The following is a 13,001-nucleotide window of genomic DNA, read 5'->3' on the forward strand; positions in this document are numbered from 1 at the left end:
CAGAATTCCAGGACAAATATTAGTCAAAGCAATTTAAGTGGGGACGGGAGTCCATTGAGGATGATTCCCACTCCGGGAGATCCGCGGTTGCAGTCACCATGAAAATGTGCCACAAAGTTGAGAACATGGTCCTGCAAGATCGCCGTATGAAGGTCGTAAAGATTACAGCAGCATGTGGCAAATATAAAGGATCCGTCCTAACGATTCTGCATGATCGCTTGGGCATTTCAAATGTATGTGGTCGTTGAGTCCCCCAAGATGCCCATGCCTGCACGGAAGCAGTGCCGGATGCAACCATCCCAAGACTTGTTGGACTTCTTTCAGGAGGACCAGGACAAATTCCTGGCTCAACTGGTGAAGGAAACGAAACCTGGATCCACCATTGGTATCCTGAGAGGAAGCAGGAGTCTACGCAGTAGAAACATGATGATTCCCTACCCTCGAAGAAGTTCCGCACGGGGTCGAACAGGTTGTTTCACAGTGGTTTGCAGGTCATGACAAAGACTAATTTTCCTCTGATGGTGCTTCGACCTCTATAGGACTACATTGAAAAACAGTCATGATCAGATGAGCCCATCTGCATTCCTTCCTGTCTAGGTAGATAACTTATTGTTCAATACTAGGTAGACACAATTGTTCAACACATTTTTTGAAAACACTTAATATACTTTGATCCTCTGAAATGGAAGAGGACTCAAAGTATCGTTTAATATAAATATAAACTGTGTTTCACAAGGATCAGTACTTGGTCCTGTATTTTTGTCCTATATATTAAAATCGAATCAAGCGTATTAATCATAGTAATACTGTTTTGTGTAAAATAATATTGATATATCGTAGCAACGAGTTAAACAATGGAATCATTAATCCAGTACTTACGTTTAACTATAAGAAAACTTAAAACTTTGGATTCAAGCAACAAATTAAAACAAGATAGTGTCGTTAATTTTTCATTTCAGCCCACAAGTCACAATAAATTTGAAGTAGTGTTTAACCAAATTTTTAGTTAACACAAATACACATACGTACTTTGATATGGGGCGCTCAGTTTGAAAGTGTTTTAACTTAAAGTGAAATAGTATGTGTATTGTCTTTTGTAAATTGCTGATTGTTTGTCAAAGCAAACTTTAATGATACTATTTTTGGGTAAATTCTACAAAAGGTCATTTCACGTTAATGATAACAAATTCCATCACTAGGTAGTAGCATGTGTGTACACAGAAGGGCAATTGTTTTGAATAATTCGAAAGTGTGTTTTTACTTGCAAGGAATTATGACTGGTGTGATTCGTCATATTTCTCACATCAACCAAAATTGTGGCCTTCTGGAAGGGCTATATATGTGTCCTTTCCGACGTAGGTATAGCTAAATAAGTAAATAGTTTATGAACAGAGGTTTCTGTATATAAAAGAAAGGAATGAACGCAGTGTGGAATCTCAACAAAACAGACATCCTTGCTGTTGCTGGGACCTCCAACAATAGGTATCGTACGTATCGGAGGCTCGAGTATTCCTCTGCTATTCTACAAAACGTGCGTACCTTGGAAAGATGTGCGTGTGAGAACCTGCTCTTCAAGAAGAAATAGTAAAGACGATAAAACATTTCACATCATAACATATTAGTATTCATGAACTTGTAAAGAAGCACAAGGCTCTAATGTATATGATACATTCCTCATATGTCATGGAGATTAAGACGAACCGTCGTAAGCTGTACGCACATCATATTGTAGAGTACGTTGATTTCAGACTTCTATTCTGTTAAAAGCATGGAGCAGTAGATTTATATTAGTCCTGTAGATTAGCTATTCCCTGTTCAGCGTAAGCTCTAAACTCCGATAAACAAAATATTTGCATCCTTCCGCTTGTCACAAATACGATTGGCTAGTGACGTATCACTCCCATTTCCCACGGGGAGGAGCAAATTATACACGTGTATTTTGACAATACTGTCTTGTGTTGTCCAGATACTTACATCAACAGAGGAAAAGAAAGAAAAAACTCGAAAGATTAAAAAAAAAAGATTTGAATTTTGCTGGTAAACAATTGTTGCTTAGTGAATAAATGTTTCCCTTGTTGGTGTTCCACAACAACACTCGCGGAACCGGGATTCATGTCAGCCATCTCTCAGGCTTGAAAGCAGAACACGCCGCCACAGTTGAATTGACGTCACAATTACTGCGCATGCTTAGTGTTTATTTCTGTTGTTTCATTAACCACACTCGATTGCAGTTTTATTAGATAATCCGTATTATATTTTTGTCATTTATAATAATGTAGTAGTTTCATATGGAACTTCATAGTGAAAGTAATAAGCAAATGACATTAATTATTTTGAGGAGGAGTACAAGCGTCGGTAGGCTAACAGCAAATCAGCGAGATTTAGTTTCACGTGGCTTTGTTTATCGCAGTTTAGAGCTTAGGCCGAACAGGGTTTAGTTGATTAAACTGTTATCTCAAGGAGCTTTCCTTCATCTATGACAAAATTATCTTTGATATCAGTGTCGTATTAAAGTCTTTCATCATTAACTCCATAAAAACACATAAATGTTTTCTCTTCCAAATACAAGGTAACCAAAAAAAAAAGTTCTTGCTATTTTTGACGTCCCATTAATGTGCTCACAGAGAGAAAATTAAGTGATGTACGTGCCTGCAAAGCGATTGGGAGTTAGTCTAACCATGACTTTCAGAAATACAGGCACATTGCGCACACAAAGTAGTCATAGTTTGTCCAGTGTCGAGGTATCGAAGCAGCTTGTCCACGTGTGTTTCACAAGTGGGTACGCAAGCAACAAGGAACAACGAGTGACAGACTGTTTTTCTTTGCTCACTCGGAACCTGAGCACACCCATCTTTGGTCGCTTGCTCACTGCTAACGAAAAGTTGGTCCTCTATGAAACTCCCAAGAGCACCAGACATTGGTTGTCGCCACACGTCACTCTGTTCTTCGCACCTCAAGACCACCTCTGCACCCACGAAAGATTATGCTTTCTGTATGGTGGAATTGTCGGCAAGTGGTGCATTACGAGCTTCTTCCACCTGGTTAGACTAATGCTGTTGACTTCTACTGTCAGCAGTTGCCAAGGATACACCCAGCATTATGGCAAAAGTAGTCGGTCTTGGGGAATCGCACGGGTATGCTGTTCTTGCACGAAAATGGCAAGCCACATGTGGCAAACAGGACCCAGGAGACCGTTCAGCAACTTGGCTGGGAGACACTGTGCCACGTACCATATTCACCGGACCTTGCGACAACAGATTGCCTCCTCTTTCATTCCTTGACAACCACCTCCATGAAGATCCTTTGCAAATGAGGGAGACCTGCGTAACACACTCACGTACTTCTTTACATCCAAACCGCCAAGTTTTATCTCCAGGGTATTGTGTAGCAGCAAGAACTTTGGCAAAAGGTGTCGGATGCTGATGGAGATTGCTTCGAAACCTAAAGGTATGTACCGTCTAAGGCATTGCCCTTTGCTTATCACTACTCTAGAATGGCAATTACCTTGTAATTCTAAACATGCTTTTCTATAAGTTGATTTTGGTCTTAGTTATGTGCCTACTTCGAAAAAAAAAAAAAAAAAAAACTATTAGTGAAAAATGAAATTGCTAAGTGTGAAAAAGTAAAAGAAAATCAATTGCTATTAAAAGTCTGAGCACAATATTGATTTTCAGAATTTTCCAGATAAATTATATTGTGTCCTTACAAAATCATGCTCATTAAACTCGTTTAAAAAAATAAAATAAAAATAAAAATAAATAAACAACTTTGTTCATACAAGAATACCAAAATTCATGGCATTCAAACAAATTTATTGAGGAAAGCTGCTTGGCAATAAACAGATAACTAATAAATAAACAATTAACGTCACGCTTTGTTTGATTGTGCATCGTTTCAGTGATACCTAGTTATCTCTTTACTTCAACAAACAGTTGTATATGCGCTATTCAATTGTATCGTAATATGGGTATAACTGGATGCAAATGTGTGATAGGCAATTCATTCGCGTGAACGAGTTGAATAGTGTGACGAATATGTAAATATTACAAAATGCGAAAGAGAAGCTGTTAAGTAAGAGTCGAAGCACGTGTTTAAGTGATTATTTTGAAAGAAGAGAGTCATTCTCTGCAAAAAAAAAATGCTTAGTGATAGGGCGGAGCAGTGCTTCGATTCTTGAACGATAGTCACAAAGGGGTGCATATTACATGGAAACGCACTGATCGTCCAAGGATAACTATTTCTTAGTGAGGACAAGATCACTGAAAAAAGTAAACGGAATAGACATTAACGCTCCAGAAGAACCATTTCCAATCGGTGTCAAATAATGCGGTGGCCCAGCGCCTTCAAATCTATGGTCTTGGGATAGGATTGCGGTAAAGAAATCATTCCTTCAAGCAGGGAAAAGATACTCCTGGGCCAATAAAATAAAACAAAATAAAGATTGGAACGATGGACAATGTTAGGGGATACTCTGGACTGACGAATCTAAATTAGTATAATGAAAAGATATGAGCTCGAACACTTTAACTTTTTTTCTACATGATGAAATTCTGTGTACACCACTAAACTGGAATGCTGTATTACTTTTAAAATGACGCTAAATGCGGAAATTACCAAATAAGAAGAAAACCAAAGTTATAAAGTGCACAAGAGCAGGACAGGAAGGTCCAAACGTATGGCTAGATGGAGAAAATCGAAGACGTTAAGACGTTCTCCTATTTAGGAAGTCTAATAACCTTGGACGGAAGAAGTGAAAACGACGTAAGTTCCAGAATAGCACAGGCTAAACAAGCATTCAATAGGAAAAAAGGACTATTAACATCGAGAAATGTGTCGTTGGACGTTCGTAAACGATTTACGGTATGAAGCGTGGCACTTTACGGATCAGAGACATGGACATTGAGAAAAGCTGAAATATCTAAGCTGGAAGCATTTGAAATGTGGTATTAGCGCAGAATGCTGCTCATATGATGGACCGAAAGGAAAAAAAGGAATGAAGAAGTACTAAGGAAAGCTAATGAAGGACGACAGATCATAAAGATAATAGGAAAAAGAAGAAACAGCATGTTTGGCTATCTTATTCGGCACTCTGATTGGATCACTGTGCTGATAGAGGGAAAGACAGAAGGAAAACCAGGAAAAGAAAGACCAAGGATAGAATATTTAGATGCAGTTATGAAGAAGAAACCTTATCAAAGTATAAAACAGCTCTCCAAGGGAGAGAGAGGTTTTAAAATTTCCATGTTACCCGCCAACCTATGGTTGAGATGAACAAGAAGACCATATACTGGTAAAATATACCTAATATTGTGCTAGTCTGTTATCACGTGCGGCAATTGTGTAATAATATATAACAACTAAATGATAAACAATAATGAAACTTACACCCAGTGGTTCTCTTCATCCCAGGCAACGATTGCGACTACTTCAAACTTCCCTTGAGTCAATGGCATACTCAACGCAGGTTGTTTATCCACATATACAAGGTTTACGTGCTTAAAATAACCAGCGTCTCCCTCCTGGACAGGCAGAATTACAACAAACAACGATCCATCCTCAGAGAAGATTGGCGGGTCATAGATGTCCACCCATCCAGGATTTCCTTCTTCCACTCGTTGCGTATAAAGCTAAAAAGGAAGAAAAAGCTAACTTTACCACAAAACCTCAACTGTTTCTTAGAAGATAAAGATAAAATTTAACCTATAACAATATTTAACTCGTTATATTGGCTGCAAAATAGGATGCTATCAATTGCAGTTCTCTTACAAAGTGGTGCACTTCGCTAGATCAATGAGGTAATTAGATTTTTCTTTCTTTCCTTTTTCATTAATTGAATTCACAATCCGATTGAAAAAGTCTCAGAAAATGGGAATTTTATGTACCGTTGTGACGGCAAGCCTTGAGACGAATGGCATGTGTGTAATTAGGGACACAAGTTTGAAACTTTTTATTTCTGAACATATTATTACCACCGTTACTTTTCACTTACACTACTATTTAATAACTGATAACGCTAACATTATAATTAATATTAACCAAACGTATCCTGTACCAAACTAAATGAAAATAACAAAATATTAGTGATTATACATGGCTATCTAAATACTTTTTTTTTGCAGCTCCTAGCTCCTGAAGAAGAGTATCTGTTTTTCTGAAACGGTTTTGTGCAAGAAGTGACAGGTCATTTACAAGTTCATCTGAACACAAATTTCGGCCATCACAAATTCTGTTGCCATTTTCTTTCTATCATCCGATCGTAAAGCTTTCATTACACTAAACACTCGCTTGACATACATGTGTATTACTGACTGGTAAAGCAAGAGTATACTGCATTAATTGTTTTGATCAAGTTTAGTGCATTTGCTTTCTGGCAAATGCACTGCATAATTCACAGCACTTATTATTATCTTTCCTTATCAAGTGCTAATATTGCAGATTTAAAAACAGAAAATTCAATTTACAATTTGTTTCCATGGAAATTAATCTTTAAATTCCATACCTATTTCTGTCAAATTATTAAATGAAAACAGTGTTGGTGCAACACAGGCACAACAATGAAAAGAATTTAAAAAATAAAAATATAATTCTTGTAAGTTACTAACAACAACTAAGCACATACATTATAAGCTATAAATGGTAAAGTTAATTTATTATAGGTAATTTAATGTTGAGCCCATAAAATTAGTTTCTTGTCCAAAAAGAGTTTTACAGAAAGGAGGCCTGACTTAAATCGATTGTCAGGGAGAGCGCATCTTCCAGATATCGGAGCATTGAGATTGTTCCAGCGCAACATAACCAATGAGGCGTTCTTAGCTGCTGAGTGCAAAGATAGTCCCAAAACAACTGAGAAAATTCGTATCAACGTTTGACAACACTGCGTATAACATTGACAAGTTTCGCAATATGTAGACTGATTGTTCTAGTAGAAAGAGCAACTAGAATTTATTTTAAACCCGGAAACCCCGGGCACGCCTGGAGATCTGGCAACCATAACCTAATGAATTGAGTTTATTTTAGTTTAGCGTCCCTTTCAGCAGCGAGGCTATATGAGACGTGGACCTACTGATTAACGTGGAATCCGAACCACTTGAGCTCCCGACGGGAATCGAACCCGGGTCTCCCATGCCAAAGGCGCGTACGCTAACCACTTAGCCAACGAGGGAGCTCATTTAAAATATGGTCCCGATACGCTGAGTACTGTGGTCAAGATCTTTATGAGACCAGACCTACAGTTTAACGTGAAATACTGAACATATCAGCTCCTCGCGTGAATCAGTCTTAGGTCTCCTGCATTGCAGATGGATACGCAAACTGTTTAGTAGAGGCAGAGCCCTAGAATATTGAGTTCATATTTCCACTACAAGTACTTTTGTTAAGGAAATGATACGAAAGTAGTACCCAAATTGTAATTTTAATCTTATTGTTAACATTTTGTGTTGACGTTGCTTATTTCTACGTCTGACACCACTCTTTAAAGACGAGTTTCTGCTGAAAATGTCATAATTATTGCAAGGTTTATATTCCTATTCCTGAATAAAAATTAAATGAGAACTTTATTTATTTTCATTCTGTAGGTTAAGAAAGATTGATAATTAATGTGCTATATACAAAAGATTGTACCAGAATTGATTGATTGATTGGTTGAGGTTTAATGGGGACGTGAGCACCGAGGCTCTTTGTCTCCATCACGATTGACATGACTGCCATAAATACAATTTTAAAAAAATATAAAAAATATGACAAAAATATTGCTGAAAAAGAGAAGTAAGAAACTAAAAGAAGAGACAAAATAATAAATAGATGAGAATACCAAATGTATTACAATAACAAAAAATGGTAAATATACAACAACTTGAGGGATCGAGGTTTAATGGGGACTCAACAGTGTGAGTATTTGTCCCCGTCACGAAGAAGAGAGGAACAGAAGTTGCATGTTGCGGAGATGAAGACGCTGCGGTGGATGTGTGGAGTGACGCGGAAGGACAAAATTAAGAATGAAGTGATCCGGAAAAGCAGCAAATGTAAAATCAGTAGAAAAAAAATCAAGAAATAGACTGAGATGATTTAAGCATGTAAGAAGACCTTTGGAATATATTGCTTACCGAGTAGATGCTTAGAACTGAATGAGAAACAAGCCAGAGGCCGGTCAAAGAAGAAGTGGTGAGATTGTGTTCAGAATGATACGGTGCAGTGTGGTGTCTCAGCGCGTATGACCAGGGGTAAAAGTGAAGGGGAACGCGGGGAACGCCGTCGCCCACCTCCAAAAAATATGTACGGCGTCACCCCAGTTCCTAAAAAATTACAATAGGCAAAGAGAGGCAGGGGAACGGCGGAAGTCATGGCGCTACGTACCGTCCCCCTACGTTTCCAGATCCTTTTATCCCTGGGTATGACACAGGAAAGAAACAGATGGAGGACAGCGATCCGAAAAACCGACCCGAGCTAACTGAAAAAAAGGCATAGACGAAGAATATGATAGATTTTACACTAGCTATAGTATAATCAAATTATGGCTAGTAACCATATTTAAATGAAATTAATCAAATACTTCCACGGAGGCGAAGAGATCTGAAGGGATACAAAGATGAAGGTATTACAGCATTTTTTTTAAAAAATATTAATATTTGGTAGAAAGTGTTTCACTTTTAAGTTCAATAGAAAGCAACTAAGAAATATTCTCTGGGTTGATGGAGGGCCAAATATTTCAGGATTATTAAAAATAATTTGGAAGAATTACATATTTTTTAAATTTCCGTTCACAAGTTTTTTTTTCTTTTTTAAAGTAGATTGTTATTTTATTATTTCCGAGAAACCTTTAATAATGGAATGCCAAGTTTCGTGTTCCCCCATGTTATGGTACCGCAGCTGGTTTATTTATATTCACAGTTAAAAATAATAGAACTTGACAACAGAGTCAGTGATATCTACCTACCTACAATTTCGTTCAAACAATCAGTAACAAAGTAGAAAAATGATCGTAGATAACAAATCTTATCTACCAGAGTCACTCACTAAACGAACGTTAACAGAGTTCGTCGCAAGCTGGAATATATTACATATCTAATTTATTTCTACATACGGCAAGACTGAGAGCTAACTTCGTTGTTTAATGACGTTATACTATGTTTCACTATGTTCCGAAGTTTCAATGCCAGATTCGCAAAATATCCCTAATGGCTTCTGCTTTTAGAAAATAGATCCAGTTTCTTCTTTATATTTCTATTTTGGCGAGATTCATCTTAATATTGTATTTCCATCCGCGCCTAGGTCTTTCTTTGAACTGGATTTTCACTTAAAAATTTTGAAAGTGTTCCTACTTTATTCCATGGAGTTGCATAACCTGCTCTCCTAGACTTGTTGACCCTAACGAAGGTAAACAGTATAAATTCTTTAGTTCTTAGTTATGACGTTTCCACCATTTCTCGTCCTCGTCCCGCGAGGTTCCGAATATTCGCCTCAGGATTTTGTTTTTCAAGTACTTTTAACCTGCACTTTCCCCGTCAAAGTAAATGACCATGTTTCGAAAGAATACATCACAATATGCATAATAATTATGGTTACCGGTATATATCGAAGCTTAAAATTCTTCGACAGAATTCGCGCAGACAAAAGAGTTTGGACTGAATATATCACAATTTTCCTGCTTTGAGTCGACATTTAATTTCTTCCTGGACATGGTTTAAATCTGTTAATGTTGATCTAACGTATTTAAAAGTTTACTTGATGTTTTAACGTTGTTTGGATTTTTTAAAACAAAAAAAGTCCATTTATTTCTAACCTATTTATGTGAAAGATGTAACGTTCATATTTTAAGTCACTTTGGGTCTAATTTGTAAAACTAATGTCAGGGACAAACTCGATGGCGTGTGGTCTAAGCGAATGAAATGAAGTCTGTGACGCGACGTTGCCACGTGGTAAAAGGGCGTGACTAAGTAGATGTACTGCAGCGCCAGCAGGCGGCAAATAGACTGATATGAATGTATACAAAGAGCTTGCAATACAGCAGTTTTCCTATTTGCTAATAATATTTAAAGAGAACTCAAAGCACAGAATTCAAACGGCGTCAAGTTTGTCTGACGCCTTATTTAGTATGGGATCAAACATTTAACCATTCAGATAGCTGCTAGCCTATTTGTTCCACATGAAAGAAAAAGGAACTTAAACATTAAAACGTTTAAAAGAAGCATTAATACTACTACGTCTAGAGTGTAGTTTTATTTTCTCTACTAACTTCCAATAATTTATTTATAGTTTTCTACAGTACTCGACTGAAATTCATTTTTCTGATAATTTTTTTAAATGACATTTTCATTTTCATTTTCAAATCACAACAATCGCATACAAATGCAACAATAAACCAGAGCGAGGAACAAGCTGTTTGTTTCCGGCGGGAGCTCATGTAGTTCGGGTTCCACGTTAATCAGTAGGTCCATGTCTCATATAGCCTCGCTGTTGAAAGGGGCGCTAAACTGAAATCAAATCAAATCAAATCAAATCTACTGACTTTTACTGCTCTTATACTCTGGCAACCTTATTAAGTAATAAATGAAAAAGAAACATTCATGTCTCCTTTCCTAACACCTCTTCAAGCAACCATGTAAATGCAACATTAGTATCTCTACAGAACGACTATATCTAGGTATAGGGTTATTCAAAAATCGCACCGATTTTGATACATCAAACTATGAACTTTATTTTTTCAAAACACACTAACAAAATTCATAAACATGTTCATCACAATTCCGATTTCAGATATGGTGAATGATGTCGGGCATATGACCTTCTCTACTGCGCTGGTATGCAATAACTCTATTCGGGAAATTCGCTATGACTGCTTGACTAACAGCCACACTGTCACGAACCACCGCGATGTTTTGCTCAGAACGACCACTACGACGCCGCCCAGGACTTTCAATGAACCGTTTCAATGAACATTTTCATAAATCTGCGAGTTGTTGATTCATTCGGTGTCTCATTTCGCCCTAGAACCGCTCGAAGTCGCCTGTGGACGGTGTTATGCATCACGCGCCATTCTGCGATTTTCGAGAATTTTACATTAGTGAGTAGGAAACCATGTAAATAATGTAAAAAAAAAAAAAATGGTTTGAAACCCTACTATTTGTTTAAACGTTCATGGAAAGCTATTCGACCAAGCGCCAAGTACTGGATCGTATTGGTAACATGTTTTTATTTTCTTCAATATCTCAGAACCGTGTTTTGGCGTTTGGTCAGTTGATGCATAACACCGTCCTGTTGATGCATAACTTTCTCCGTTCTGATAAAAAGTTTTCACAATTAGCACACATTGCGCTATAGTAAACTGCTCCATGACTAGACAGACCGAAGAAATGAGAGAAATTCAGACTAAGGCGAAAATCGGAATATTTGTGGGTAGAGCAACAATACAAAACAATGTCGGCAACCGAGAAACAAAAATTTGCCAGACGATCCAAAACCGGTGCACTTTTTGAATAACACTTTATATCTCATGACAAACTATGAGATACGAGGGGGGACCCAAAAAAATGGAAAATTCATCATAACTTCTTTATTTCTTAATATTTTTACACCAAATTTTCATCACCTTCAAAGTATTGTCCATGGACCGCAACGCATTTTCTGCAAACGATCCTTCCATTCTTCAAAACAGTTTTGAAAACACTTATCGGGATCTTTATGACCTCCAGCGATTTTTGTTTTACCTCCTCCACAGTGGCAAAACGCTTTCCTTTCATGTCACGTTTGAGTCTGGGGAACAAAAAGAAATCACAGCGGGGCTAGATCCGGTAACTAGGGGGTGCACAATCGGTGTCATGCCGTTTTTGGTCAAAAACTGCTTTACGGAGAGGGCGGTGTGGACCGGAGCGTTGTCATGATGGAAGAACCATTCGCCTGTGCGCCAAAGATCTGCCCTTTTCTTCCGGATACTCTCCCTCAATCTTTTCAAAACCTCCAAGTAGAACCTCTGGTTAACATTTTGACCCGGGGGAACGAACTCTGCATGCACAACACCTCTGCAATCGAAGAAACAAATGAGCATTGTCTTGATGTGTGACTTCCCTTGGCGAGCTTTCTTGGGACGAGGAGAGCCACTTGTCTTCCACTGGCTTGATTGCTGCTTTGATTCGGAGTCGTAGCCATAGCACCACGATTCATCACCAGTAATCACCTTGGCAAAAAAGTCAGAGTCCTCTTTGAGCTGATTTTGAAGTTCAACACATGCCTCAAGTCGACGCTCCTTTTGCTCATCTGTAATAAGGCGAGGGACAAATTTGGGTGCAACCCTTCTCATGTGCAAATCTTCTGATAAAATCCTCTGAATTGAGCTCCACGATATCTCAGACATCTCACAGAGTTGATCAATGGTTCGGCGACGGTCTTCGCGAACGAGGGCATTGATTTTCTCGACGTTTTCGTCAGTTCTTGCCGTTGAGGGGCGTCCTGAACGGGGTTGGTCTTCAATTGACATTTCTTCATTTTTAAAACGTGCAAACTAGTCGTATACTCTGGTTTTACTTAGGGCAGCATCCTCATAAGCAGTCTTCAGCATTACAGTAGTTTCCGCGGTCGATTTCCCCAACAGAAAACAAAAGTTCACAGCTCTCGATAATCTGTCATCATGTTTTCGCCGAACTGGAAAAAGTTGTTTTACTAAACAAACTCTCAAGAGCGAACCGATGCACTCACAGCTACACAACTTCGCACACTGACGCAGGTGGCGTGATCGTAACGGACAACTGGTACAACAATGGGTTCTCCCACTCTCTCTCCCCACTGCAGCATAATTCCCGTTTTTTTTTTTTTTTTTGGGGTCCTCCCTCGTAAGTAGTTACTTTTAAAAGACGAGAGTAAACTTTATTACGATAAACAACTAACATTTTATTTTTATTTTGAAAAGACAAAAGTAAATAAATAAATAAATAAAATAACAGTATATAATCTACTTGTAATGGGAAACTTTTCCATTAGAAAGCTCATCATTAAAAGAAATAAACACAGAA

At 38.0% G+C, this 13,001-nt stretch overlaps 1 protein-coding gene across 2 annotated transcripts in view; it reads right to left on the minus strand.

Annotated features, from left to right (window-relative positions):
• The window catches only part of LOC145674097 (inactive dipeptidyl peptidase 10-like), a 398,407-nt gene that overhangs the window by 27,727 nt on the left and 357,679 nt on the right, over nucleotides 1-13,001 (minus strand). For both annotated transcript variants that reach the window (XM_081743927.1, XM_081743924.1), the window contains exon 10: nucleotides 5,386-5,627. In XM_081743927.1, the coding sequence (XP_081600053.1) occupies nucleotides 5,386-5,627 (242 nt within the window). The remainder of the gene's footprint in view (nucleotides 1-5,385; nucleotides 5,628-13,001) is intronic.

Source organism: Thermobia domestica, chromosome 2, assembly GCF_964235325.1.
Source record: "Thermobia domestica chromosome 2, izTheDome1.hap1.1, whole genome shotgun sequence".
In the NCBI taxonomy this organism is placed as follows: Eukaryota; Metazoa; Arthropoda; class Insecta; order Zygentoma; family Lepismatidae; genus Thermobia; species Thermobia domestica.